Here is a 26,194-nt window from a genome sequence, read left to right as displayed (position 1 = left end):
GAAACTTGTTTCAGAAATTTGGCTTTCTTTTAAAACAAAATTTAAGAAAATCACTAAATTGAGGATTTGGGATATAGTGAAGCCTGCTGTTTGTATTCTTTTTGTCTTTTTTAGGGAACAGTTGTAACTACAGTTATAAACGTAATTTCAGAACTTTAAGGAACATATATATATTTTGAAAGTAATTTTTTTTTTTTAGAAAGAATCCATTATTATAGCAACTCTTAATTCTTTTTGGACGTCATTTCTGCTTTTGCTATTAACACAGCATGGCATTTATTTGGAGAAGTTTTTATACAGAACCTGTAAATTTAGTATTATGTTTAATAGTAAGAAATACATGGTATTTCCTGTATTTTGTTTGACTGTTTAGTAAGCTTTTGTTACATTTAGCCTTGATTTTTTTTAAATTATGTTAGTGTTTAGGTTTCTCTTGAAGTGAATTTGTTAACATAAACTTATGTATGATAGAGCTAAACTATATTTAGAATAATATAAACTGTCTCAAATGATTCCTAAGTTATTTTTAAAATGCTGAAATTCCAGAAAATATAAATAAAAACGTACTTGAAAGAATTACCTTAGTTCACTTTTCTTTCATTTATATTTCAAAACAATGTATTTTTGGAGATTTTGATGGTATATCTGTCTAAAACTTAAGAAATGTCATTCTTTTTTTTTTTTTCTAGTTGATATATCAGTCTTAAGCTGTGTCATTTACTGTGACCTATGGAGTTAAATCTAGTAAGCACTTACAAATGCCCTATGATCTAATTTTTCCCTACTTCTTTGACTTTATTGTTTTACTAATGTTTTCTTTTCCACTGGTCTTTTCTCTTCCTTGAACATACATACTTTGTTCTTCATGAAGTGGCATTTTTATTAGTTGTCACCTTAGCCTGAATTGCTCATCTCTAAGTTTCTTCATGGCTAGCTCCTAATCTAATGATCTCTGCCTAGATTTCACTTTTTAATACCCAGTCTGAAATGGTGAACCCAATAAAGTGGCATTATCTTATTTTGTTTCCTGATGTAGCATCTTTTACTAGCTGGTATTTTTGTTTGTTGCTCTTTACCCACTATCAGTGCCTTGCACATACTAGTTACTCAATAAATAGTTTAATGAGCACTGGCTTCTTTTATTTGGCATTTCCGAAGAAAACAGCCATCCTAATTTATTTAGTTTCTGAAATAAGTACACTTGAATGTTATACCATTATATGTTACCTTTCAGTTTTACGTTTTTTAAAGGAATTCTCACTTTGCTTGAGCGAATAAAATGCTTTGCATTTCGTCTCTATAACATTTTATTTGTTTTATCATTTAGGTTAATTGGAGGATCTGACAACAAACTTATTTATAGACATTATGCAACGCTCTATTTTGTCTTCTGTGTGGATTCTTCAGAAAGTGAACTTGGCATTTTAGATCTGATTCAAGTAAGTTAACACTTGTCTCTTAATGTCTTTAATAGTTTTTACATTTTATGTTTTTAAAAGCTTTTATATTTAACATTTTCTAAGGGCAGGAGTTATTGCTTATTAATAGTGCACTTACCTAATATGCATAAGGCATTCACTCCCTAGCACTGAAAAAAGATTTTTTTAAGGATGTTTCATTAGATAAGAAATAAATGTTCCATAAGCTATTGGGTGGCTAAAAGAAGAATAAGGGATATAGAAATAGGTAAAGAAACTTAATCTGATTAAGAATTATGTCAGGCGAGGAATGGTGGCACATGTCTATAATTCCAGTATTTGGGAGGGAGGCTGAGATAGGAAGAATGCAGGTTCTAGTTCAGATTTTTTTTTTTTTTTTCGTACTGGGGGTGAAACCCAGGGGCCTTCTATCTCCGGGCTACACTCCCAGACCTATTTTATATTTTATTTGGAAACAGGGTCTCTTATGCCAGCTGAGGCTGGCTTCGAACCTGCGAGATCCTCCTGTCTCAGCCTCCCAAGCGCGGGGATTACAAGCGTGCACCACCACATCCGGCGTATGCAGGTTCTAGTTCAAAATAAAAATTTTAAAAGCCTGGAGGGTAGTATGGCTCAGGGTAGAATGCCCCTGGGTTCAATATTCACTACCAAAAAACAAAAAACAAAAACCTGAGTTCATTAAGACTTATTTCCTGTTCATGTGAGTTACCACAAGGAACCCACAATTCACAGGTCTCTCATTACATATATTCAAATCTGACCCTAAAACCTAACTCTCTGTCTCCTGAAATCTTTTCATAATGTCCCTGTAACTCAGAGTAACTCACGAGACAATTGTCTTTTAACTTTTTCTATGAATACTACTTGACTTTTTGCTCTAAGTTAAGCCTTGCTTACTGTCTTACTTCCTACCCTCTTAAGTAGTAGCTGTTTTCTCTTAGATTGTTTTATATTGCTTGTCTTTCTAGAAGATTCTGTGACATCTTCATGTTATCAAATTATTCCACTTTCTATCAATTTGATTTTAATCATGTCTTTATATATCTCTCTTTCCTTGGAGATTTTGTCAACAGTAGTCAAGGGTTGAAGATTTTATTCTATTTGTAAGCTGACAATTTATCCCTCCACATTTTCATAGTTGTTGGCCAAAGAAAACCTCTGAGTCAGAAAGAAAAGGTTTTATTATTAACAGCAAAAGCATTATAATTTTTTTTTAATCAGCCACAATATCAGTAATTCTGAAAGGGTGAAGTGGAGAAGGCCAGGTGACCACCTGTCTACACAGCAGGTGGAGTTATAGGTGAGGAGCTTCAAGCTTTGGGAACTGGAATCTTTTATAATGGACACATAGTATTCTTGGCCTTTGTTGCCAGGAAAAGATTCTCTCTTTTCTTTCAAGGGAGGAGGTGAATCTCTTTCTCAGGAGGATGATGCTGTATTTTCCAAGTCTGTTACATAGCATGCTTAAAATGATTGTTCAGAGGTGGGCGTGGTGGTGCACACTTGTAATTCCCACACTTGGGAGGCTGAGACCGGAAGATCAAACAGGTTCAAAGCCAGCCTCAGCTATTTAGTGAGGCGCTCAGCAACTTAGTGAGATCCTGTTTCCAAATAAAGTATAAAATAGGTCTGGGAATATAGCCCAGAAATAGAAAGCCTCTGGGTTCCACCCCCAGTACCACCAAAAATAAAATAAATAAAATAATTTTAAAACATTTTTGAAAACCCTTTAAAAAAAAAGAAAGATTGTTCAGAACAAAGACAGCAAGTGCCTCTGCTTCTCATATGTGCAGAAACAAAGTCGAGGGAGCATTATCTTCTAACAAATTGTATTTCTTAGTTCACTGTCACTCATTCCAAGACTGCTTAGGATTCTTAATGATTTCAGTATACATATGCATAACTCTGCCAGCAGCCTGCAACTCCTTTCCCTCACTGAATTTTGCTGTCAGACCTACTTTACTACTTCTTTCTAGGCCTCATTGTTATCCAAACTTCCACCAGTTCGTAATCTCAATTTTGAAGTTTCTTCCTTCTCTCAACCATCTCTTTTCATATCTTTTCATATCATTATTTCTATTATCCAAGAAGTCTTTGGGCCCATCCAGTTCCTCCATTTTAAAAAAATCTATCATTTTTTCACTCACTGTGATTGTACTGATGTCCTACCTTTCTTCGTTCAGCTTAAATTCCGTAGTCTATAATGGTAACATAGGCTTCTGTATCCTTAACTGCTTTCCTGTACTCATACATGTGAAAATACTTAGAGGAAAAGAAAACATACTCACTAGTCTCACTTTAATTTGTGATTCCTAGCCTCTTTGAGTCCTTAATGCTACCCAGTAATCTCATTTTATTTCCTGGTGCATTTACTTTCTCATAGTTCTAGATGACTTAGTAATACATCCCCTGTCTTTTCAAACCTCCAGCACTTCTAGCCTCTTGCTTCCTGGATCACAGACAAAATTGAAGCATTCAGAAGAGAACTTTCACAAGCTCTGTCTATTTAACCATCTACATTTGTGCTGTATACTCTTATCTTCTTTCAGGGATGAACTCACCGTGCTAAGGCCAACCCATGAACTTATATAGTAGTTATCATCTTCTTGTTCAAGCAATCCTCCCCTTTTCTTTTGTATTATTATTTTTTCCCTTGTCCTCTAGTCATTTCTCCCAGCTTACAAGACACTCTCCATCTTTAAAAAAAAAAAAAAAGTCCTGAACCTATTTTTCTTCTTTAGGCATTGTCTTTTTATCTTCCCTTTAAGCAAAACATTTATTTATTTATTCATTTATTTATTTATTTATTTATTTGGTGGTACCGGGGTTCCTGGGTGCCCTTCTACCTCCGGGCTACACTCCCAGACCTATGTTTTATATTTTTATTTGGAAACAGGGTCTCTTAAGCCAGTGAGGCTGGCTTTGAACCTGCGCGATCCTCCTGTCTCTGCCTCCCAAGTGTGGAGATTATAAGCTTGCGCCACCATGCCCAGCTTAAGCAAAACTTTTTTTTTTAAAGTATACTAAGTCTTAAGTGTTTCTTCTGTTCTCTCTTAAACCCACTCCAGTCAGACTTTGAGCTATATTATTGCTGAATCTAAGAGTTCTCTTCAGTTCTCCTTTATTTAAGATATTGATAATTCTTCTCCATGAACTACTTGTTTAACTTGGTTTCTAGAACAACCTACTTGCCTGCTTTTCTCTCCTACCTTGTATTTTGCTACTTCATTTTAGTTTTCTGATCTCACCTACTTTCAAATGTTGATGATGCCATAAAGGTTCCATCCTTGAATGCCTTCTTTATTCATTTGCTAGGTGTTGTATCCAAATATTACCTGTGTATTGTTGACACCAAAATTTAAATTTTTAGCTCGTATCTTGCCACTAAACTACTGACCTGATCATCCAACTGCCTACTAGACAGCTCCAGTTGGTTATCTTATGATGACCTCAAACTTAACATGTCCCAAACTGAGTTCTGGTTGGTCCATTAAAAAAATCTGCATTTCTTGTACAGTTAATAACTTTAGTCTTCCAGTCAAACCAGCCAAAACCTGGGTATTTGTCCTTGAACTCTCATTTTGTGACCTTTCTACATCTGTCTCTTCAGCAAATCCTATTGGCTGTATAAAATCTGACCATTTACCATTCTCTCCACTGCCACCACCTTTTGTCCAAGCCACAAAAATACTTGCCTGTATTGTTATGGCAAAGGTTCCAAACTGGCCTCCCTCCCTGTTTCTACTGTTTTCTCCTTGGTCTTTTCTCTGAAACAGCCAGGGTTATCCTGTTGAAATGTGCCACTTTTTAACACTGTTGTACTCAGAATAAAAGCCAAATTCCCTAAAATAATAGTATAAGACCCCAGCTGATCTTCCTTCCCCTTGCCTTCATCTTCTGTTCCTTTCCCCATTGCATAGCCTCCTTGCCGTTCCTCAGATATGCCAGGCATGTTCCTATCTCAGAATCTTTGTACTTACTGATCTTTGCACCTAGAATATCCTCTCATTTGATACTCCCTTGCCTAGTTCCATCATTCTTTCAGATTTTGACCTAGATGTTACCTTCTTGATAGGGTATTCTCTGGCCATCCTCTCTAAAAATACTTCTACATTTTCTAACCCCTTTCCTCTTTTATTATTCTTTTCATTATATTATATAATATATAATATTACTTATATATTATATATTATATTATATAATATATATTATGTTAATATGTATTATATATTTCATATAGCGCCATCTACTATATTTTATTTTTTGGTGGTACTGGGGTTCCTGGAAGCCCTTCTACCTCTGGGATACACTCCCATGGGCTACACTCCCAGACCTATATTTTACTTTTTTTTTTTTTTTTTAAAATGTGGAAACAGGGCCTTTTAAGCCAGCACGGCTGGCTTCGAACCTGAGCGATTCTCCTGTCTCTGCCTCCCAAGCACAGGGATTACAAGCGTGCACCATCATGCCCTGTGCACCATCTACTATAATAAATAGTTGATCTACTCTGTTGTATTTATTGTGATTTACCCTTACAAGAACATAAAGTCCATGATGTCTAGGATTTTTATTTATTTATGGATTTTTTCCCTATTATGTAGAATGGCTCTTTACATATAGTAGGTCCTTGAAAGATAATTGCTGAATTTGTGAGTTTAATACCTCATATGTAATATTCTGTGTAAAATAACTGACAAAGGTCCAAAGGTTAGTTAGAGGAATAGTTAGAAAATAAAATATGGTAATTATTACAGACTAGTAGAAACTTTTCAACTGAGTGCTAGTTAATATTTGATATGTTTAATTTGTGAAAATCATTAATCTCTGGGTACATCTATGTTTTGTATTTTGTATTTATATGTAACATGTTCTATACAAATTTGAAAAATTGCTAGTCATGGAGCCACATGCTTTTGTAATCCCAGTACTTGGAAGGTTAAGACAGGAGGATCACAGGTTCATGGCTAGACTCAACTACTAAGGCCCTCTGCAACTTAATGAGACCCTGTTTCAAAATAAAGAAGAAAAAGTAGGGCTGTGGATGTAACTCAGAGGTGGAATGTCCCTGAGTTCAATCTTTTGTACAATAAAAGAAAAAAGCAAAAAAAATTTTTTTTTTTTTTTTTAAATTGACTCGCCAGGTGTAGTGGTTTACAAGCTGTCTCAGTCTCCCAGCATTTGGGAGACTGAGACAGGAAGGTCGTGGCTTGTGGACAGCCTCAGCTACTTAGGCCCTTTCCAACTCAGTGAAACCCTGTTTCAAAGTAAAGAATAAAAAATAGACTGGTAGTGTAGCTTGGAGGTAGAAAGACTCCTGGGTTCCATCCCCAGTACCACCAAAAAAAAAAAAAAAAAAAAAAAAAGGACTCTGTCACCAGGAATTTTCACTAAATAATTATATTGGATTAAGATTATCATAAAGGAACACACTAAACTTGTGTTTTCTTTCTCTTTCTGGATAGTGCAAAAATGTAGGAATACAGTGTCAGTACTTTTAAGTTGGAGAAAGCTGCATATAAAAAGGAAGTTTTGTTTCTCAGGAGTTGTATGTTTTGTTTAAATCAGCAGGAAAAAGGGTATAGTTTGAGCTATAGTTAGGTTATAGAATAAATGGTAAATCAACCCAAGCAAAAAATTTAAGTAATAAATTCAGAAATTCAGAGAAACCAAGCTCAGAAATATCAGATGTTAAGGGCCATCTTAGAACATACATGGAGATTATCATCTTGGACCAGCTCAGTTTGAATACGTGATATTTGGCCGGGTGGGATTTGTGTGCAAGCGGTCAATTCCAAGAGACCTGGTGCAGTCTCTAAGGTGCGGTCTTTGATGTTGCCTCTGCTCAGTAATATCTAATCCCTCCTTCCTCCAAGCTTGTCATATGCCTGCCTCACTGATCTTCTTTATTGTAACCTGTGACAATTGTTAGCTTCTGTGTATGATTAACTTTTATGATGCCTTGCCCAAAGTTTCTATAAAAGTAAGGCCCTGGCTACAGACAGGCAAAAGAATTGTCATCTATCTCCTCCCTGATCCCCCAGTTATTTAAATTCTCTTAAAATTATCATATTAGGCTTCATGTCACTGTCGTGCGAGAAACTTAGAGCAGCTACCTTCCAGGGTAGGAACCATGGGATAATTTTTAGGAAGCTGTAGGGAGCAGAGACCTTCCATGGCAAGAATCACAGAACAATTATTTGGGAGCTGCATGAAGCAGCAACCCTCTGTGGGAGGACTATAGAACAAGCAGTGTTTGCCATAAAAATGAGCAATGGCTCAAGCCTGTAATCTCAGACTTGGGAGGCTGAGAAAGGAGGATTTCAGGTACAAGGGCAATGGGTGGTAACTTAGTGAGACCCTCTTTCAAAATAAAAAAGAGCTGGAGGTGCAGCTCAGAGGTAGAATGCCCCTTGGTTCAATCCCCAGTACTCCCCCCCCCAAAAAAAAGGAAATATAGAAGGACTAAAACTTTTGATATTATAATTGTTAATAAAAATAAGTGATAAAGGGAACATTAATATGTCTCATTACTCTTAAATCTATCTTGAGAAACAGTTTTGTTTTTTTCATTGTTTTTCTGGTAAAGAAACAAACCATATTTTACTCACAGATGGATTGGTAACAGTTAAGATTGATCAAGACTATATATCCCATTGCTTTAAAACTTTGTTCATTATTACATTTTTATTTCATATAGGGAGTAATTTATTATTTATTTCAAAATGCTTTATGCTTTTATAGGAAGAAACTGTTTTAGTATAAACTGTACTTTCTATTTTTCTCTTGGTTATCCATAACTGAAGAGGGTAGTAAGACACATATAGTACATTCCAAAACACTGTTTTGTTTTTTTTTGTCATATTACGATTGAATCCAGAGGCATTCTACCTTTGAGCTACACCCTCAGTCTAATTTTATTTCTTATTTAGAAACCGAGTCTCACTAAGTAGAGAGTCTCACTACTTGCTGAGGCTGTCTTTGAACCTGTGATTCTCTTGTCTTAGCCTCCCAAGTACTGGAATTACAGGTGTGTGCCACCACTCTTGGCTCTCAAAACATTATTTTTTATTTACCTGAATTAGCTACTAGAGTTAGAAGAGGTATAAAAAGAGATATTATCCCATTTCAAATAAGTCTTTTACTGAAGAGAAATACTGTTATTAAGAAAGAAAAAAAGAGATTTTTAAATTTTTTTTTATTTTTATTTTTTGTTGGTGCATTGTATTCATACATCATAATGGGATACAAAACTTGTGTAGACATACATGCACACATCACCCAGTTAGCCCCTACCCAATCCCCATACCATTCCCTCCCCATCCCTTCGTCCCATGCCTGGCTTAGTGGTTGACACCTAATATTATAGCAATTTATCCAAAATTAACAATGATAATCTCACATAACATTCATTTGTCTGATATCAAACTTTTGATCATTTAGAGATAACATTTCAATATTTCTTTTTGCTTTCTTTCTTACCAGAGGATATTTTTTCTTTTTCTTTTTTTAAGGTGAAACTATCATACATTTTTTCCCCAGAAAAAATCTATCCTAACATGAAATATGAACTCTCAATACCCAAAACAATCTCAAAAAAGAACAAAGCTGGAAGATGTACATTTTCTGATTTCAAACCTTATAAAGCTACAATAATTGAAACAGTGTAGTACTGCTATAAAGGCCAGGGAGATTATTAAAGCTGCGCATATCCTTGTGAATGCAGTACAGGGATTTCTCCTTTATGCAATTTCACTCACAGTTATTATGCGCGCTGATCAGGAGCTGTCGCAGGGCACGGTGAATTCACCGCCACTGCTGGCAATATGTCGCCGCTGCAACACCCTCAGCCGTGAAACTGGCGTATTTCTTTTCTGGTTTTGAGCTCCGTTCTGAGTTCCTGGAGGGCATGCTGAGCTTGGCCACTGGGAGTTTTAGACGTTCTTTGCGCTGAAAGAACTGCTGAATTACACCCTAATGATCCGCAGCTGCTCACTTCAGCTCCTTGTTTACCTTTCCTCTCTGGAGTCTGGTGCTGTGAGGGAAGATGGTGCCGGCATGTCTCCGCCAACACATTGCGGGCTTGATTTCTTTTCTGGTTTCTGATTGTTCTTCTAGTCTTTTTTTTTTTTTTCTGTCCCTTGTATTTACATTTTTTATTTCTCTGCTGATAGTGTTTTCTGGCTATGAAAAGCGCTGATGTTGTGGCAATAGAGATCGAGTTTTAGCAGGACTCATAAATGCTGCTTTTCTCGGTCGCCATCTTCAAATAGAAAGTTTTGTAAAGGTAAATCAGAAGTCTTTTGTACTTGTGTTCTGAGATTGTCATCTCTTATTTTTTTGATGCTGTAGCTCATTTTAATTGTTAATGAAAGAATAGTTGTTATATCTTAGAAGGAAATTAGATGGGGAATTGTCAAAGAACAAATATTCTCTAATATTTGAAGTAAGTTCTGTTTTGTGCGTGTGGAAAGTAGAAAAAATCCCTTGTGTTTTATAAAATTTTTTAGCTATTAATGTTCAAACATTGACAGTTGTTTTTTGTGTATGTGCTTGGGATTCATCTCAGGTCCTCACACATGCTGAGCTTGTGCTCTACCACTAAACCATGCCCTCCACCTTCTTTCTTTCTTTCTTTCTTTCTTTCTTTATTTATTTATTTATTTATTTAGTGTGTGTGGTACTGAGATTCCTGGAAGCCCTTCTACCTCCGGGCTACACTCCCAGACATATATATACATACATACATATATATATTATATTTATTTATTTTTATTTATTTATTTATTTTTTGAAGCAGGGTCTCTTAAGCCAGCGAGGCTGGCTCCAAACCAGCGCAATCCTCCTGTCTCCGCCTCCCAAGTGCGGGGATTACAAGCGTGCGCCACCACACCTGGCCATAATTTATTTTTTAATATTAGATATGATACATAAAAGAGAACTTAAGGACAGTTGTCATTTTTCAATTACAAAAGTAGACTAGAGATATTTACAAAGCCTCATGGAATTATCATATGTTCATCCGTTATGTCACAAAAAGAAGTGTTTATTATTATTATTATTATTATTAATTATTGTTATTAGTAGTAGTATTATTACTTTGGTGGTGGTACTAGGGATTGAATGCAGGGGCATCCTTCCTCCAAGCTACATGCCCAGCCCTATATTATTCTTTTTACGTTGAAACAGGTTCTCACAAAGTTGCTGATGGCCTCACTAATTTGCTGAGGCTGGCTGTAAACCTCTGATTCTCCTGTCTCAGCCTCCCAAGAACCGAGATCGCAAGTGTTCACTACCACATCCAGCAAAAAAAAGTTTTATAATTTACTTTACAGCTACTACATTTATCATTACCACAAACATATAGAAAGTTCTGTAGTTCAGCATTTGTTTTATGGTACTAGGGATTGAACACAGGGGTGATCTACATTGGAGATATATCCCCATCTTTTTATAATTTTTATTTTGAAATAAGTTCTTGCTAAGTTTCCCAGGCTGGTCTTGAACCTACGATTTTTTTTTTTTTTTTTTAAGTATTGGGGATGGAACCCAGGGGCATTCTACTTAGCTTCTCCAGCCCTATTTTTTATTCTTTATTTTGAAACAGGGCCTCACTAAGTAGCTGAGGCTGGCCGTGAATCCATGATCCTCCTGTTTAAGCCTCCTGAATACTGAGATTACAAGATTGCACCACCACGCCTACGCCTGGCTTGGGATTTTCTTGTCTCGGCCTCCCAAGTACTAGAGTTTTCTCTCCTTTCTCAGGCCTCCCAAGTACTGGGATTAGTTAGCTGGGTGCAATAGTACACACTTAAAATCCTAGTACTTAGGAAACTAAGACAGGAGGATCCCAAGTACTGGGACTAGTTAGCTGGGTGCAATAGTACACACTTAAAATCCTAGTACTTAGGAGGCTAAGACAGGAGGATCACAGGTTTGAGGTCATTTTAGCAAATTTCAGCATCTTAGCAAGACCCTGTTTATAAATTTAAAAACAAAAGGGCCAGGAGTGTAGCTCAGAGGTAGAACATCCCTGGATTTATTCCTTCACACCACACATACACATTTTTGTAGTTATTTATTGTCTTTCCTTTATTTATTTATTTATTTATTTTATTTATTTATTTGGTGGTACTAGGGGTGGAATCCAGGGGCTTTTCTACCTCTAGGCTATACTCCCAGACCTATTTTGATTTTTTATTTGGAAACAGGGTCTCCCTGAGTTGTTGAGAGCTTCACTAAATAGTTGAGGCTGGCTTTGAACCTATGCGATCCTCCTGTCTCAGTCTCCCAAGTACTGGGAATACAAGTGTGCGCCAAGTACTGAGATTACAAGTGTACACCACCATGCCTGGATATTGTCTTTCCTTTTGATTACTCTAGTTCATTAAGTATTTAAGGAGTGCTAATCATGAACGAGTCAATGAACTTTAAAAAATAAATTATTGGTCAGATGAACAAGGATGGAAGTGTAGCTCACTATTTTTCTTTGGTTTCATCAAAGAACTATTCAGAGCTTATTGAAAATTGATTTTCTTGGTTTCTTTATCTTGTTTTGAGAAGGGCAACTTTCATATAAAAATGTGGAAAATTAAAAATCAAGAATTTAGATAAAAATTTCTTGGTCTTATAGATTCTTTGGAGAACAGATCAAGAAAATTTAACATCAACATATAACTAAATAAATGTTTATAATTTTGATGTTTTAAGTATAAAATCATACCATTCAAATGATCATTGGAAAGCTTTTTAATGCCAGGATGTAGTATTCCTAAGGCGTGTATATATTGTCGTAGATTTGTATATTGTATAAAATCTGGGAAGGCATTATAAGTAAATCCTACTATACATCACTATGTCACTTATTTGTTCCGCCAGTTCCTCATAAGTTAAAAAAAAGAGATAGTTCTTTTTTATTCCTTATTACGTACTATTATGGTGTGATACTGACTGCCATAGAAGCAAATTTCAGAGCTAATATCTACCTTTTTAAGAGTTTTGTCTGTCTGTTGTAGCTTTTTTCATTGGAAGTGTTAAAATATTTACAGGCCAACAATAGAAATTCATTAAATATTGATATTGGGTTAATTGAGTTATTTATAAGCAGTCATGTTGTCTTTAGTTTATTGTGCCACGCTGATAATGGAGGCATGAAAGTTCACTGGATAATTCTAAATTCCTGTTAATAGTTTCCTATACTGCATATACCATTATCAGAGCATTACTTTTGCTCAGTTATAAGTGAAAAAACTGAAAACAGTTAAATTTTTTTTTCAGTTTAGAAAGGGCAGTGTTAGAATATATATTTAACTTATGTATAGCACTTGTCATGATTACAGGACTGTTATATTGGTTTGGGGAGATTGTTTTATTTATTGCTACTATGCTAATTTACTATAATGTTGACCATGTTATTTAATCTTTATAGACATAGAATTTTTCACCTGAAAATTATGCTTGATTCAAATATGCTATCTATAGATCTCATGAGATTGTTAGACTGATCAGTGAATCTAGTATCTAGTACCTTATAGTAGTTATAACCATTTAGGCTCTGCTGTGTATTAGGCGAATAACTATGGGTAGGTTTTTTTTTTTACCTCTTTGGCCCATTTTTCTTATCAGCAAGTTGAGGGCAATAATGATAATACCAACTCCCAATGAGTAAGTGTGAGAATTAAAAAATGATATTGTATATGACACCTATGTCTATGATTGACATGTAGTAGTCTGGTTTTTAGCTAACATTTTAATTAAAGCATATATTCCTAAGAAAGGCATATAAAATATTGCAGTAGTACATAACTGAATTAGATAAATGATCCTTTATCTCTATTCTCATTTTTAGAAACTTGTGAATCTCCTTATTCTATATTCTGTATGATAACTTAGGATGAATTTTAATGATTGTACATTTATGTGATAAGAGATGGACTTAATTGGGAAAACTTTTAATAAGACAAGAATACTTAATGAAGGAAAGATCTTCCCGTGACTATATAGCAAATTATGCTGTGGTAGGTTCTAGCTGACACACCTAGCATACAGTGGTTGCCAGCAGAACCACCTCAGCCTCATTTTTTTTTCTATTACAAGGGGAGGTGTGAAAGTGCTCTTTTTAGTGTGTTGGTAGATGAGCTGATTAATCTTAGGGCTATCTAGGATTAGATGGTACCTGGTTTAAAAATTGGGAAAGCCAACCACCGGTATTCAGGGTAATGGAAGATGTAACTCCTCTGTTAAGGGAAAACAAACCTCAGGTACCATAAGAAGACAAGTTTCAGTACAGTTCGTCTTGATGGAGGAAGAGGGAGCCCTGTCGCAGGGGGCTCATTTCCTAGGCTATTCATTCATTCCAGAGTAAATGCCCAGGATCATGTTAGGAAGGTTTTGCCTTCTATACCATACTCTGTTACCAGAATATTTATTTATTTATTTATAATTTATTTTTATTGGTGCATTGTAATCATATATCACATTGGAATACAAGACTTGAGAGGATATACAAGCACACATCATCCAATTAGCTCTCATCCATTCCCCATCCCATTCCCTCCCCTTCCCTCAATCCCATGCTTGTTTGGTGATTAACTTTGATACATTTTTTTATGTGCCTCCTGCATTATAAAGAGGCTCCATCCTCCCCTTTTCCATACCCTCTGATTGATCACCTTAATTGCTTCACTATAGGGCCCTTTCTATAACTTGACCTTTTCCTGTTGCCCCTTTCCTCCTCGTTATTGCTGATTAGGGGAAGCATCTGGTTTTTATTTTCTGTGATATTTCTCTGTGCATGCCGCGTTGCAAGTACCGATCCCACTCTTGACGGCCCCAGTAGTGGCCTGGCTACCCGGTGGACTGATCCAGACCTCGCTGGCTCAAGCAGCAGCCTTGCCTCATGGGAGGCCCCGATTCTGGCCTCGCTGGCCCCCACACTGGCCTAACCCCTTGGCTGGCTCCGATCCCGACCTCAGTGGTCCTAGCACCGGCCTAGCCTCAAGGCAGCCTCCATCCCAGCCTCGCTGACCCTGGCACCAGTCTAACCCCTCGACTGGCTCCGATCTGACCTCAGTGGTCCTAGCACCGGCCTAGCCTCAAGGCAGCCTCCATCCCAGCCTTGCTGGCCCTGGCACCGGCCTAACCCCTCAGTAGGCTCCGATCCCGGCCTCAAAGGCCCCAGCACCAGCCTTCCTCACGGCAGGCTTCAATCCTGGCCTCACTGGCCCCAGCACCAGCCTAACCCCTCGGCAGGCTCTGATCCTGGCCTCGGAGGCCCCAGCACCGGCCTTGCCTCACGGCATGCTCCGATGCTGGCCGTTGGCCCCGGCACCGGCCTAACCCCTCGGCAGGCTCTGATCCTGGCCTCGGAGGCCCCAGCACCGGCCTTGCCTCACGGCATGCTCCGATGCTGGCCGTTGGCCCCGGCACCGGCCTAACCCCTCCGTGCGCTCTGATCCCGGCCTCGGAGGCCCCAGCACCAGCCTTGCCTCACGGTAGGCTCCGATCGCAGCCTTGCTGGCCCCGGCACCGGCCTAACCCCTTGTCAGGCTCCGATCCCGACCACGGAGGCCCCAGCACCAGCCTTGCCTCACGGCAGGCTCCAATCCCAGCTTTGCTGTCTCCATTGCCAGCCTCACCCCTCGGCAGGCTCCAATCTGAGCACCCTCTTCGCCCAGCCATTTTTCCCACGTTCTTGATGGTGCGTGGTGGTAGCATACTGCCTCTGGGACTATTACTTTAAAGGTTCCAGGTGTAATGCATCAGATCTCTGCCTCCCCTGAGTACTGGCCACTGCCATTGCCACTGCCTCCACCATTTCAAATCTTTCCCAAGCTCTTTTTCCACCCTGAATGTTGTTCAGTGTTCCTAAGCATGCACAACGGTAGTATTCGACGTTTGGTTTAATTTCTCCAAAAAATAAGTTTGGTAGGATCCGATTTCTGCCTCTCCTGAATACAAGTCTCCACCGCTATCGCAAAGACCGCTTCCAACACCGCCTTCCTCCTAGGTCTCTGCTAAACTCTCTCCTTACATGTGATGTCCAAGATTCTTAAGAATGTAGAGAAGAAGCAGTCCTTCACGGGGAATTTTTCCAAAAGTTTCAGTTCATTTGGATAAGTTTTTTCTGCATCTCCAGTATCCTGGCATCTGCCACGGCCTTCTTGGCCCTTCTCCGATATTTTTCTATTTTCCTTTTCTTTTCTTTTCCTTTTTTTTTTTTTAATAAGAGAAGACAGTATGTGTGGTTTGAGGAGGTTGTGGGATCAGGCACTCAGTAGCACTGTGACCTGGGCCCAGTTTCTCCGGGGGTCCAGTGTGCTCTGCACGACTCCGCCCGGGGCCCAGAGTCCTGTGACCTGGACCTGTCTCTTTCAGGGGTCTGGCGTGCCCCACCTGACCCCCGCCCGGGGCTCAGGGCCTTGTGATCTGGCCCCGATTTCTCCAGGGGTATGGAGTGCTCTGCGCGATCCCGCCCAGGGCCCAGGGTCCTGTGTCCCAGCCCAGGTTTCTCAGGGGGTCCAGCATGCCCCACATGACCCCCACCCGGCATCCAGGGCCTTGCATACGGGCCCCGGTTTCTCTGGGGGTCTGGTGTGCTCCACGCGATCCCGCCCGGTGCCCAGAGTCCTGCGACCCAGGCCTCAGCTATTCCGGGATCCAGGGTGCCCCACCTGACCCTCACCCGGGGCCCAGGGCCTTGCGATTGGGCCCCAGTTTCTCCAGGGGTCTGGCATGCTCCGTGCAATCCTGCCTAGGGCCCCTTACCAGAATATTTAAAACTTCCTATTTTCAGTAAGATTTGTTTCTCATATGTCTTTGGGAAACTAGGAAAATACTTATATAAACAACTTGGATATTGTTAAAGTTGCTCAAGATTCCTATAATTCTTTTTCCTTATTTTCATGATTGGAAGTATAATTTCTAGTAATTAGGAATGTAATATTCACTTTTTAGTGTTTTACATTGACACTTGTTCATGATAATTCTGGTACCAAATTTGATGATGCCCGACTTTCCAATTTACATGTTTTGTTGATATCTCAGTCCTCTTGAGAGGCATCATGGTATCAACTTGGTGTTTAGAAATGGATGATAGTATGAGTCAGGTTTAGCTCTGTAATCTAACAGTTACATAATTTGGGGTAACTTCTTTGCCTCATCTTTCCCCAATTTTCTTCAGTAAGTTCTGATATATCATACCTACCTTGCCCACATTTTTGTAGGAATTAAAGCTTAATGATTATAGGCATCCAGCATAGAGCCTAGAATATAATAGATCCAGCATAGAGCCTAGAATATAATAGATACATCATTATCACTTCCTCCATAGTAATAAAGGAAGTATTTTGGAAAAAGTACTTAGTTTCACAAGTTTGGAACTAGAAACCACTTAAAATATATTTTCTCTTCTACAGTGTAAGTTTAGTGAAAAAAATCAGCTTTTATTAGTGTTTTTCTTGAATTTAAGGCATTTCTAGTGGGAAATGATTTTTAAGGAAGAAATTGGATATAGTGAAAGAGTGGCCTTTCGATGTAAATTTTTCTTTTAAGAATATTTTTAAATTTTCTTGTTAAAATTATTTCAGATTTACAAAAGAGGAGCAAACATAGTACAAAGAATTCTCGCATATGTGTTCACCCAGATTCTCCAAATTTAATATCTTTCATAAAATATACATATACATACAGTAAAGTTATTAAAATCAGAAAATTATCATTGACACAATGCTTTTGTCTAATCTGCCCACCTTATTTAAAATTTGCCAGTTATCCCATTAATGTAATTTTTCTCAGAGATTAATTCAGACCATATGTTGCATTTAGTTTTTATATTGGTGGTACTGGGCATGGAACCCAGGGGCTTTCTACTTTCAGGCTATACTCCCAGACTTATATTTTTTATATTTTACTTGGAAACAGGGTCTCACTAAGTTGCCGAGGGTCTCACTAAGTAGCTGAGGCTAGCTTCGAACCTGTGTGTTCCTCCTGTCTCAGCCTCCCAAGCACTGGGATTATAAGCATGCACCCCCACACCCAGCTCATTTCATATCTTTCATACCTTTGATCCCTTGAAGAATACTGGTCATTTATTGTATGGAATATTAGTTCAGCTTTGTTTGATGTTTCATGATTTTGGTTATGTTTGTTTTTTTTCAAAGACACCACAGAAGTGATTCTGTATCCTTTTATTATTGACTCCTTAAAGCCTAATATCAGGAGAAACATCATGTCACTTTGTCCTATTGTGATATTTATTTACTTGTTATGGGCAGGCTATCAGGTTTGCCTACTAGTAAAGTTGTATTTTTCCTACTAGTAAAGTTAATATTTTCCTTTGTACCAATAAGTATCTTATGCAGAATATTTTAAAACCATATAAATATCTCTTATAATCATATATGTATTAATTATAGCATATAATGATATTTTTCTGAAACAATTATTTGTGATATTTCCAAGTAGTGATTATTTTTCCATCATACAGGTTTACCTTCTATATTTGTTAGTTGAAATTCTACTATGAAGAAAAGCTTTCTAATATTTTTATTCAGTTTACTTTAAGTCAGTATTCAAAATATTCATTGCAGAATATTCAATTATAGGTAGAAGAATATCATTATTGAAATAAGCTTTTGTGTAGCAGTTTAAATATAGTTCTAATAGTTTGTGTTAATACAAATTAAAAAAAATTCTTGCCGGGCGTGGTGGCGCACGCTTGTAATCCCCGTGCTTGGGAGGCAGAGACAGGAGGATTGCACAGGTTCGAAGCCAGTTGCCCTGGCTTAGGAGACCCTGTTTCCAAATTAAAATATAAAAAAATAGGTCTGGGAGTGTAGCCCGGAGGTAGAAGGGTTTCCAGGAACCCCAGTACCACCAAAAAAAAAAAAAAAAAATCTCAACCAAATATAGCGGCACATGCCTATAATCCCAGTACTTGAGAGGCTGAGACAGGAGAATTTCAGGTTAAAGGCCAGCCTCAGGAACTTAGTAAGATCTCATTTTAAAAACAAAAAGTAAAAAGGGCCAGGGGTGTAGCTCAGTGGTAGAATGCTCTTATACTACAAAAACAAAACAAAAACTTGTTACTTTTGTGCTCAGAAGGAAATTATTTAGAACCAGCCTGTCTTCTGCCTTCCTTCTTTCATCCTTTGATTAAGCCAAGGGGCATTCTGCCTTTGAGCTATATTTTCAACCCTTTTTCTTTTTAAAAATGTTTAAGCAGTGTCTTAGGTTGACCTCAACCCTGCATTCCTCCTGTCTCAGCCTCCAAGTACTGAGATTATAAATATGTGTAAACTTGCCCACACAAGAGGCTTACATTTTTTAATTAATTTATTTATTTTCTTACTTAAAACTTTTTTCTTAAGACTTAAATTCAGAATAAAGGACTTGAAGTCATATTAAATACAAAGGTTATAACATAAATATAACATAAGTAACATGCTGTGTTACAGTACCACATACTCATAAATGTGGTCACCATTTCTTTCTTTTCCTTTGGTGCTGGGGATTGAATGAAAGGCCTGGCACATGCTAGGCAATCAGTGCCTTACCCCACTATATCTCCACCCTTCACCACTCTATTGATCCCGTTTTCTTTTGTGCTCAATTTAATCTTCTGTTGTTCCATTCATCATAGCCCTAGGATAGATAGACGGTGTCATATATATGTATGATATAGCCTAGGGATATACTGTCTAGGTTTGTTTAAGTACACTGTACAGTGTTTGAACAATGACAGAATCATCTAACAACACTTTCCTCAGGACATACCTTTTGTAGTTAACTTATGTATAATTCTAGGCACTCCAATATCTTCCCTGTTAGCCTTTATTGCCTGTGAATACAGATATTTTAAATTAAAGATAATAGAAACAAGTTCTGTTGATAGATTTTAAAGCACAGGAAAAGGGGACCCTTTTTATGTCTGGATATGACATGATCTTAATTTCTCTCACACTAACACTTGAATTCCTTGAGGTCAGAAATTGTTTGGTTTTATATCAAGCACTTGAGTAGCTATGTACTAGACAAATATCTTAAATTGAAATTGTCTTTAAATTTTTTGGTCATTTTTAAATGAAACACAAGAGGGTGCTATTTCATGTCACTTCTAGGTTTAGCTCTTATTTTTCTCTTTGTGAAATTATAATAAAACAGTTTTATCATCATTATTATTGATTAGAATCTGCAAGTTTCTTTAAATTTTTTCTTAATTTTTTAAGTTTGTAGAGTATTGTTTTGTATTGCCTTCTCCATGTAACAGAACAGTTTATTTTCACCTTGGGGGCTCTACATTTGTAATTATATCAAATAATTTTTTGCTAACTCAAAATTAATGGAATTTTTTGAAGGTCTTTGATTTTTTTTTTTTTTTTTTTAGTTACTGGGGTTGCAACCAAGGGTCATTCTACCTCCGAGTTATGCCCCAGCCCTATTTTTTATTCTTTATTTTGAAACAGGCTCTCACTGAGTTGTAAAGGGCCTCACTAAGTATTAGCTGAGCCTATCTGCTAACTCAGATCTTCCTTTCTCAGCCTCCCAAATTAGGATTACTAGTGTGTGCCACCACGCCCGGCTAAAGGTCTTTGATTTTTTTTTAAACCAAACTTAGTATTTGAGTACTTTTATAAATTAAGAGCATGTAGTCATAACAACATTTTGCTGTGGGCCTCTGTTTTTTTTAGTATTCACATTTTTCTTAGCAGCAGAGCAAGCTAGATAGTAGCAGAGCAGAAATTTGAAGCCAAGACATAATGGTTTCAAATCATAGGTCCTCGCCATTCTACCATACTGCTTTTGTAAGGAGCCCAGGTTTATTGCTATTCCATAGTTCACAGATGACATACCTAATACTCTCAAAATTTTTTCCCTTTTTGCCCAATATAATAAATTCTAATCTTTTACAAGTACATGTAAGTGAAGTAAAACTGTATTTAGACAACATTTTTAACAGCACAGTCATTTTTTTGATGCTTAGAAAGGGATGCCTGCACCTTAGAGGTAATCAAAGCAGTGGAACTGGTAAAAGCTGTTAAGAAAAACTAAAGGAATACTGGAAACTTTGTTCTCATTAGTAAATCTAATAAAATAATGATTTAGAATTATGAGAGACTATCCCACACTATACACAAAAATGAATTCCAGATAGATTGAGTACAAACATGAAGACTAGAATAATAAAGCTTTTGTTTTCTCCTGAGAGTATATCTTCCAAATCTAGTTGTGGGCAAAGATTTCTTAAGTTGGATATAACAAAAATATTAACTGTAAAAGAAAAAAAGAGACAAATTGGAGTGTATTGGGTGTTAAAACTTGTTTCCAGGGACACTGTTAGGAGAATGAAAAGGCAAGTCTCAGAGTGGGAGAAGATATTTGTAAAATGTGCATAAAACAAAAACTGCATCTTGATTATGTAAAGACTTCTTATATATCAATATGAAAAGTCAAACAGACTTGAACAGGAAATCTTGAACAGGAATTATAAAAGGATAACTAAATGGCTAATAAAGATGAAATGCTGTGTAGCATCTTTAACTGTCTGAATTGTTTGCCATACAGATAATAATTTTGAATATATTTACACAATTCTCAAAAACATTTTTTTGTCTTTCTCTGTAGGTATTTGTGGAAACATTGGACAAATGTTTTGAAAATGTCTGTGAACTGGATTTGATTTTCCACGTAGACAAGGTACTGCTTCTATGTTGTCGAGTCCAAGCTTTAAAGAATAACACTAGGTATTTATTGGTTTTGAGGTTATAGTGAATGGAATTGTTTTATTTCTTTCACTGGATTCATTGTTGGCTTATAGAAAAGCAACTGATTTCTTTAGATTGATTTTGTATCCTGCAACTTTGCTAAATATACAAAGAGCTCAAAAGACTCTACACTAGCAAAACAAATAACCCAATCAAGAAATGGGCAACTGAATTGAATAGACACTTCACAAAAGAGATCAAATGGCCAATAAATCTATGAAAAAATGTTGAACATCATTAGCCATCAGGGAGATGGAAATCAAAACTACGCTGAGATTCAATCTAACTCCAAACATAAAGAAATCAAATAACAACACATGCTGGCGAGGATATGGGGAAAGAGAAACTCTTTTATACTGTTGGTGGGAGTGCAAACTCGTTCAGCCACTATGGAGATCAATGTGGAGATTCCTTAGAAAACTGGGAATGTATCTACCACATGATCTGGCTATACCACTCCTGGGTATCTCTTCAAAGGGGTTGAAATTAGAGAACTATAGTAACATATGCATACTCATGTTCATAGCAGCACAATTTGTAATAGCCAAAATATGGAAGCAACCTTGGTCTCCATCAATAAATGAATGGATTGCAAAATTATGGGAAATACACACAATGGAATTCTACTCAGCAATAAAGAAGAAAAAAATCATCTCATTATCAAGAAGATGGAAAGACATGGAGAACATTATGTTAAGTGAGATCAGCCAAGCACAGAAAGAGGAGAGACATATGTTTTCTCTAATATGCCCAAACTAGGAAGTACTAAGAATACCAGTGGGACTCAAGATAATGGAGAGGAAACCTCAGCAAAGCTATAATGGAAGGGTAGGAAAGAAATAAGGCTGAGGTTGATTAGTGGAAGAGCTACATATGAATATATGTAAAAGTATGAATATAGCATGGTCAACCTCATTCTTGAGAGGAAGGAAGGGGAAGTGGGGGGAGAGCACCAAGCACAGTCTGAATGTATGACATTTTCAATATGATCCACATAAAAATTAAAAAAAATAAAAATTAAAAAGCATCTTTTACATGGGTCATAGGAGGAACTCTAGATGAAGAAGATATTATAGATGAATAAGGTGACCTAACAGAGAATGGGAGGGGGGAAGAGGAAAAATTAAAGAATAACACTAATTTGTATTTGTCAGAGTAAAAATAGGTTTAGTATGTCATAAGTGTTTTTGTGTGTGTGGTACTGGGGGTGGAACACGGGCTTTTCTACCTCTAGGCTATGCTCCCAGACCTATTTTTTTTGTACTTAATTTGGAAACAGGGTCTAAGTTGCTGAGAGCCCCACTAAGTACCTGAGGCTGACTTTGAACCTGTGTGATCCTCCTGTCTGAGCCTTCCAAGCTCTGGGATTATAAGCATGTGCCACCACACTCAGCTAAGTAATAATATTTTTATTCTTTTAGTATTCAGTTCATTAGTTATTTTTACCCTGAGCCAGCTGCTGTACTTGGTAATGAAGAATCAGGCCCTGCCAAACAGGAGTTCACAGTAGAGAAGGGGAGACAGTGACATTAACAAGTAACATTGTTAATGGGAATACAGCTGAACCACTTACCTCTGTGAGACTATGAATGGAAGAAATTGCATTTAAACTGGATTTTAAACAATTAATAGATGTTTCACAGATAGGAAAGGAAAAGGCAGCTCTACTGGCAGAGACAAATACAGGGTTTTTTGTGTGAGGAGGTCTAATTGATCAAGAGGTCTGATTTTGAAGAGTTGTTAGTGCCATGAACTTTGGACTTTATTCTGAAGCAATTTTATATTTCTCAAGAAATTTCTATGGTCATTGTTCATTTTATATATATGTTTGGCAAGGTAATTTTTCTGCATTATAGAAGTCAGATTAGTAGGCAGGGAGATTAAAAACAGGGAAGAAAATTAAAAATCGATTGGAATAGCCCATAAAGAAATGAATAGAGGCTCCAAGAGGAGAATTGACAGAGCTCAGTGACTCCCTGAAAGCTGAAGATGATAGAAGGAACTATAAATGAGGTTTCTATACAGTATTGGCTTGCTGATGTGGAATTTAGTAGGAAGAGATTTTGTTCTTACTGTGTACAGGTTTCCTGTTATTAACTTGGTATAATCTCATTGATCCTTTTTAAAGGTTAAGCCATTGAACATAATTTTAAATAATTACAAATTTTAGCCAAAATGTAACTGATTTTTAAAAATTGGCTTCACTAAAGTATAATTTACATGCATTAAAAGTCAGCAGTTTTAATCAGATAATTAACTGAATTTGGGCAAATACATGTAGTTAGGTAGCCACTACCACAATCAAAGTATAGCACAAAGAAGCATTTTTAAAAATTATTTGAGTTGGATGTGATGGCACACACTTGTAATCCCAGTATTTAGGAGGCTGTCACAGAAGGATCGCAAGTTTTCAGCCAGCCTCAACTACTTAGGCCCTCTGCAACTTAGAATAAAAAACAAGGCTGGTGATGTAGCTCAAAAGTAGACTGCTCCTGGGTTCAGTCCCCAGTACTGGGAAAAAAAAATACTATGTATGTATGTATGTATATATATATATATATGTGTGTGTGTGTGTATGTATATATGCATATATATATATACATATGTACACACACGCTTATTTATTTATTGCCATCCAAATCATACACTTTAACCAGTCTTCTAGATCATATTTACTCATTCACTAAGTGATTTGATTTCATATATTATCTCATTTTGGACAGAGAACATAAACTTGATATTTTTAGGAGTCTTTTTTTAGTATTCTACGTTTATAAATCAATATATTTTATACTACTTCACACTTAAGAATATTCCTGTTACTTTTTATTTTTTTAATTTATTTTTTGTGTGTATGGTACTACAGATGGAACCCAAGGGCATTTGACGTCTAAGCTACACCTCCAGCCCTATTATATTCTTTTATTTTGAAATAGGGTCTCACTAAGTGAGTCAGGCCACCATACCGGGCCTGACTCTGCTCATCCAAGGGATGTAGCTTGGTGGTATAACACTCACAAGGCCCTGAGTTCAATATCCAGCACCACAAAAAAAAAAAAAAAAAAAAAAAAAAAAAAAAAGGCATCGAAAGAAAAGACATATTTGAAAGCAGCTCAGCAAGGCAAATTTTATTTTTTCAAAAAGTGGTCCTCCCTCTAGTAAAGTCAGGCGTGTAGTAACAGCATGATAGAAAACTGCTGGGTAATTTATTTCCAGCATGGGGCTTCTGTGTTGTGTTCCTATTTCTGGCAGCATGGCCTCACAATGTTTACATATTGTCTGAAAGGGATTCCAGGGGTGGGGGGATTGGCACTGACAATTTTCAGGAAATGCTAACTTTACAAAAAATACAAGTATACACAAGGTCACAAAATGCAGTTTAACAAAATGGAGCCCAAGTCAAGTTATTCCTTTGGTAGAAAAGATCTAATTATATTTTCACATTAATACTTCAGAGTGTAGTGCAATACGACATAATTTATTCTAGACTTCTCCATATTGGCAATTTATTTCTTCGACAGAGATTATTCTTACCTATTTTAATTCCTCTTGTTCTTGATGCATTTATTTACTCAGTATTTCCTTTCTACAATCAAACTCCTGGCTGTGTGAAACAAAATGCCAGGTGTACCAGGCTCCACCCTCTTATGGCAGCTTAGGAAATTGGCCTAAGACACACCAGCTCCTGTCTACTGCTGATCAAGTTATTGGAAAGTTAAATTCCAATAGTGGAGGAAGAAAAAGCAGCCTCTGTATAAGTGCAAGTTAAGAAGTGACCTAGATGATTTTAAAAGGAATTCTAATACAATTTTAAAAAGAGGAAAGAAATACCAAAATTAAAAATTTTAGTAGATGGGTTTATTTCATTTTTTATTCTTTTTGTACTGAGGATTGAACCCAAAGGCATTCTACCTCCAAATTACACCCTAAGCTCGATTGTATTTCTTATTTGGAAATAGAGTCTCACTAGGTTTCTTAGAATCTTGCTAAGTTGCTAAGGGCTGGCTTTGAACCTGTGATTCTCTGTCTCAGCCTCCCAGGTACTGGGATTACAAGCGTGTGCCACCACACCCAGCTTCAGTGGATAGATTTAAATGTAGGTAAGATATAGTTGAGTAAATTTAAAGCTAGTACATCCATAATACAACATAACAACAAAAAAGATGAAAAATATAAATGATAGATTTAGGTCATGGAGGATAGAATGAGAATGAGCTAATCAACATCTCTTCTTAGTTTCAGAAGAGAAGAATGAAATAGATTCAATATCTAAGTATCAAAATCTGAGAAATTTTCAGAATTAATGAAGCATACCAATCTGCAGATAAAAGTAGCATAGCAGAAAGAAATCTGCTAGATTTAGAAATCTTTCTAAATCTATTTAGAAATAAATGTGTGCGTAGACTAATGATGGCAAAGTTGTATAGTAGGAAAAGATTTTAAAAGTATCCAGAAAGAAAAGATAAATCATCTTCACTTGAAGTATGGTTAGATTGGTAACTGACTTCTCAGTAGGAAAAAGTTAGAAGACTAGTGAAATTAATTGTCAAACTGTGATTCCTTGTTAAAATCATCAAAAATATCTTCTAAAAAGGGGGGTCAAGGAAATAAATAATGAGAAAATAAATATGCCACGAGCAAATCTTCTCTAGTGGAAATTTTAACTAGGTACTTTACACAGGAGCGGTCTGAAATGAAGAAAGAATGAAGAGTAGATGTGGTGATGCACACCTGTAATCCCAAGTACCTGGGAGGCTGTTACAGGTTGGAGGACAGCCTCAGCAACATAGCGAGATCCTGTTTCCAAACAAAATATAAAAGAAAGTGCTGGGAATGTGGCTTGCAAGTAGAATGCCCCTAAGTCTTAATTCCCAGTATCACACACACACACACACACACACACACACACACACACACACACGTGATAAATCTGTAAGTAGTATAAATGAATATTGACTCTTAGAATTCAAACAGGATTAAAACAAAAAAGTAACA

General features: G+C 36.9%; 1 protein-coding gene across 8 annotated transcripts in view; it reads left to right on the top strand.

Annotated features, from left to right (window-relative positions):
* Positions 1-26,194, top strand: part of AP3S1 (adaptor related protein complex 3 subunit sigma 1) — a gene marked incomplete at both ends in the record, with an annotated part of 75,257 nt that overhangs the window by 30,242 nt on the left and 18,821 nt on the right. For 4 of the 8 annotated variants that reach the window (XM_080699295.1, XM_080699292.1, XM_080699291.1 and 1 more), the window contains 2 exons: positions 1,328-1,439; positions 21,060-21,131. In XM_080699295.1, the coding sequence (XP_080555421.1) occupies positions 1,328-1,439; positions 21,060-21,131 (184 nt within the window). The remainder of the gene's footprint in view (positions 1-1,327; positions 1,440-21,059; positions 21,132-26,194) is intronic. The other 4 variants (XM_080699297.1, XM_080699293.1, XM_080699296.1 and 1 more) reach the window with 2 other exon arrangements.

This window comes from Muscardinus avellanarius, assembly GCF_963383645.1.
Source record: "Muscardinus avellanarius genome assembly, chromosome: 7".
Lineage (NCBI taxonomy): Eukaryota > Metazoa > Chordata > Mammalia > Rodentia > Gliridae > Muscardinus > Muscardinus avellanarius.
This window is presented reverse-complemented; position numbering and strand designations above follow the sequence as displayed.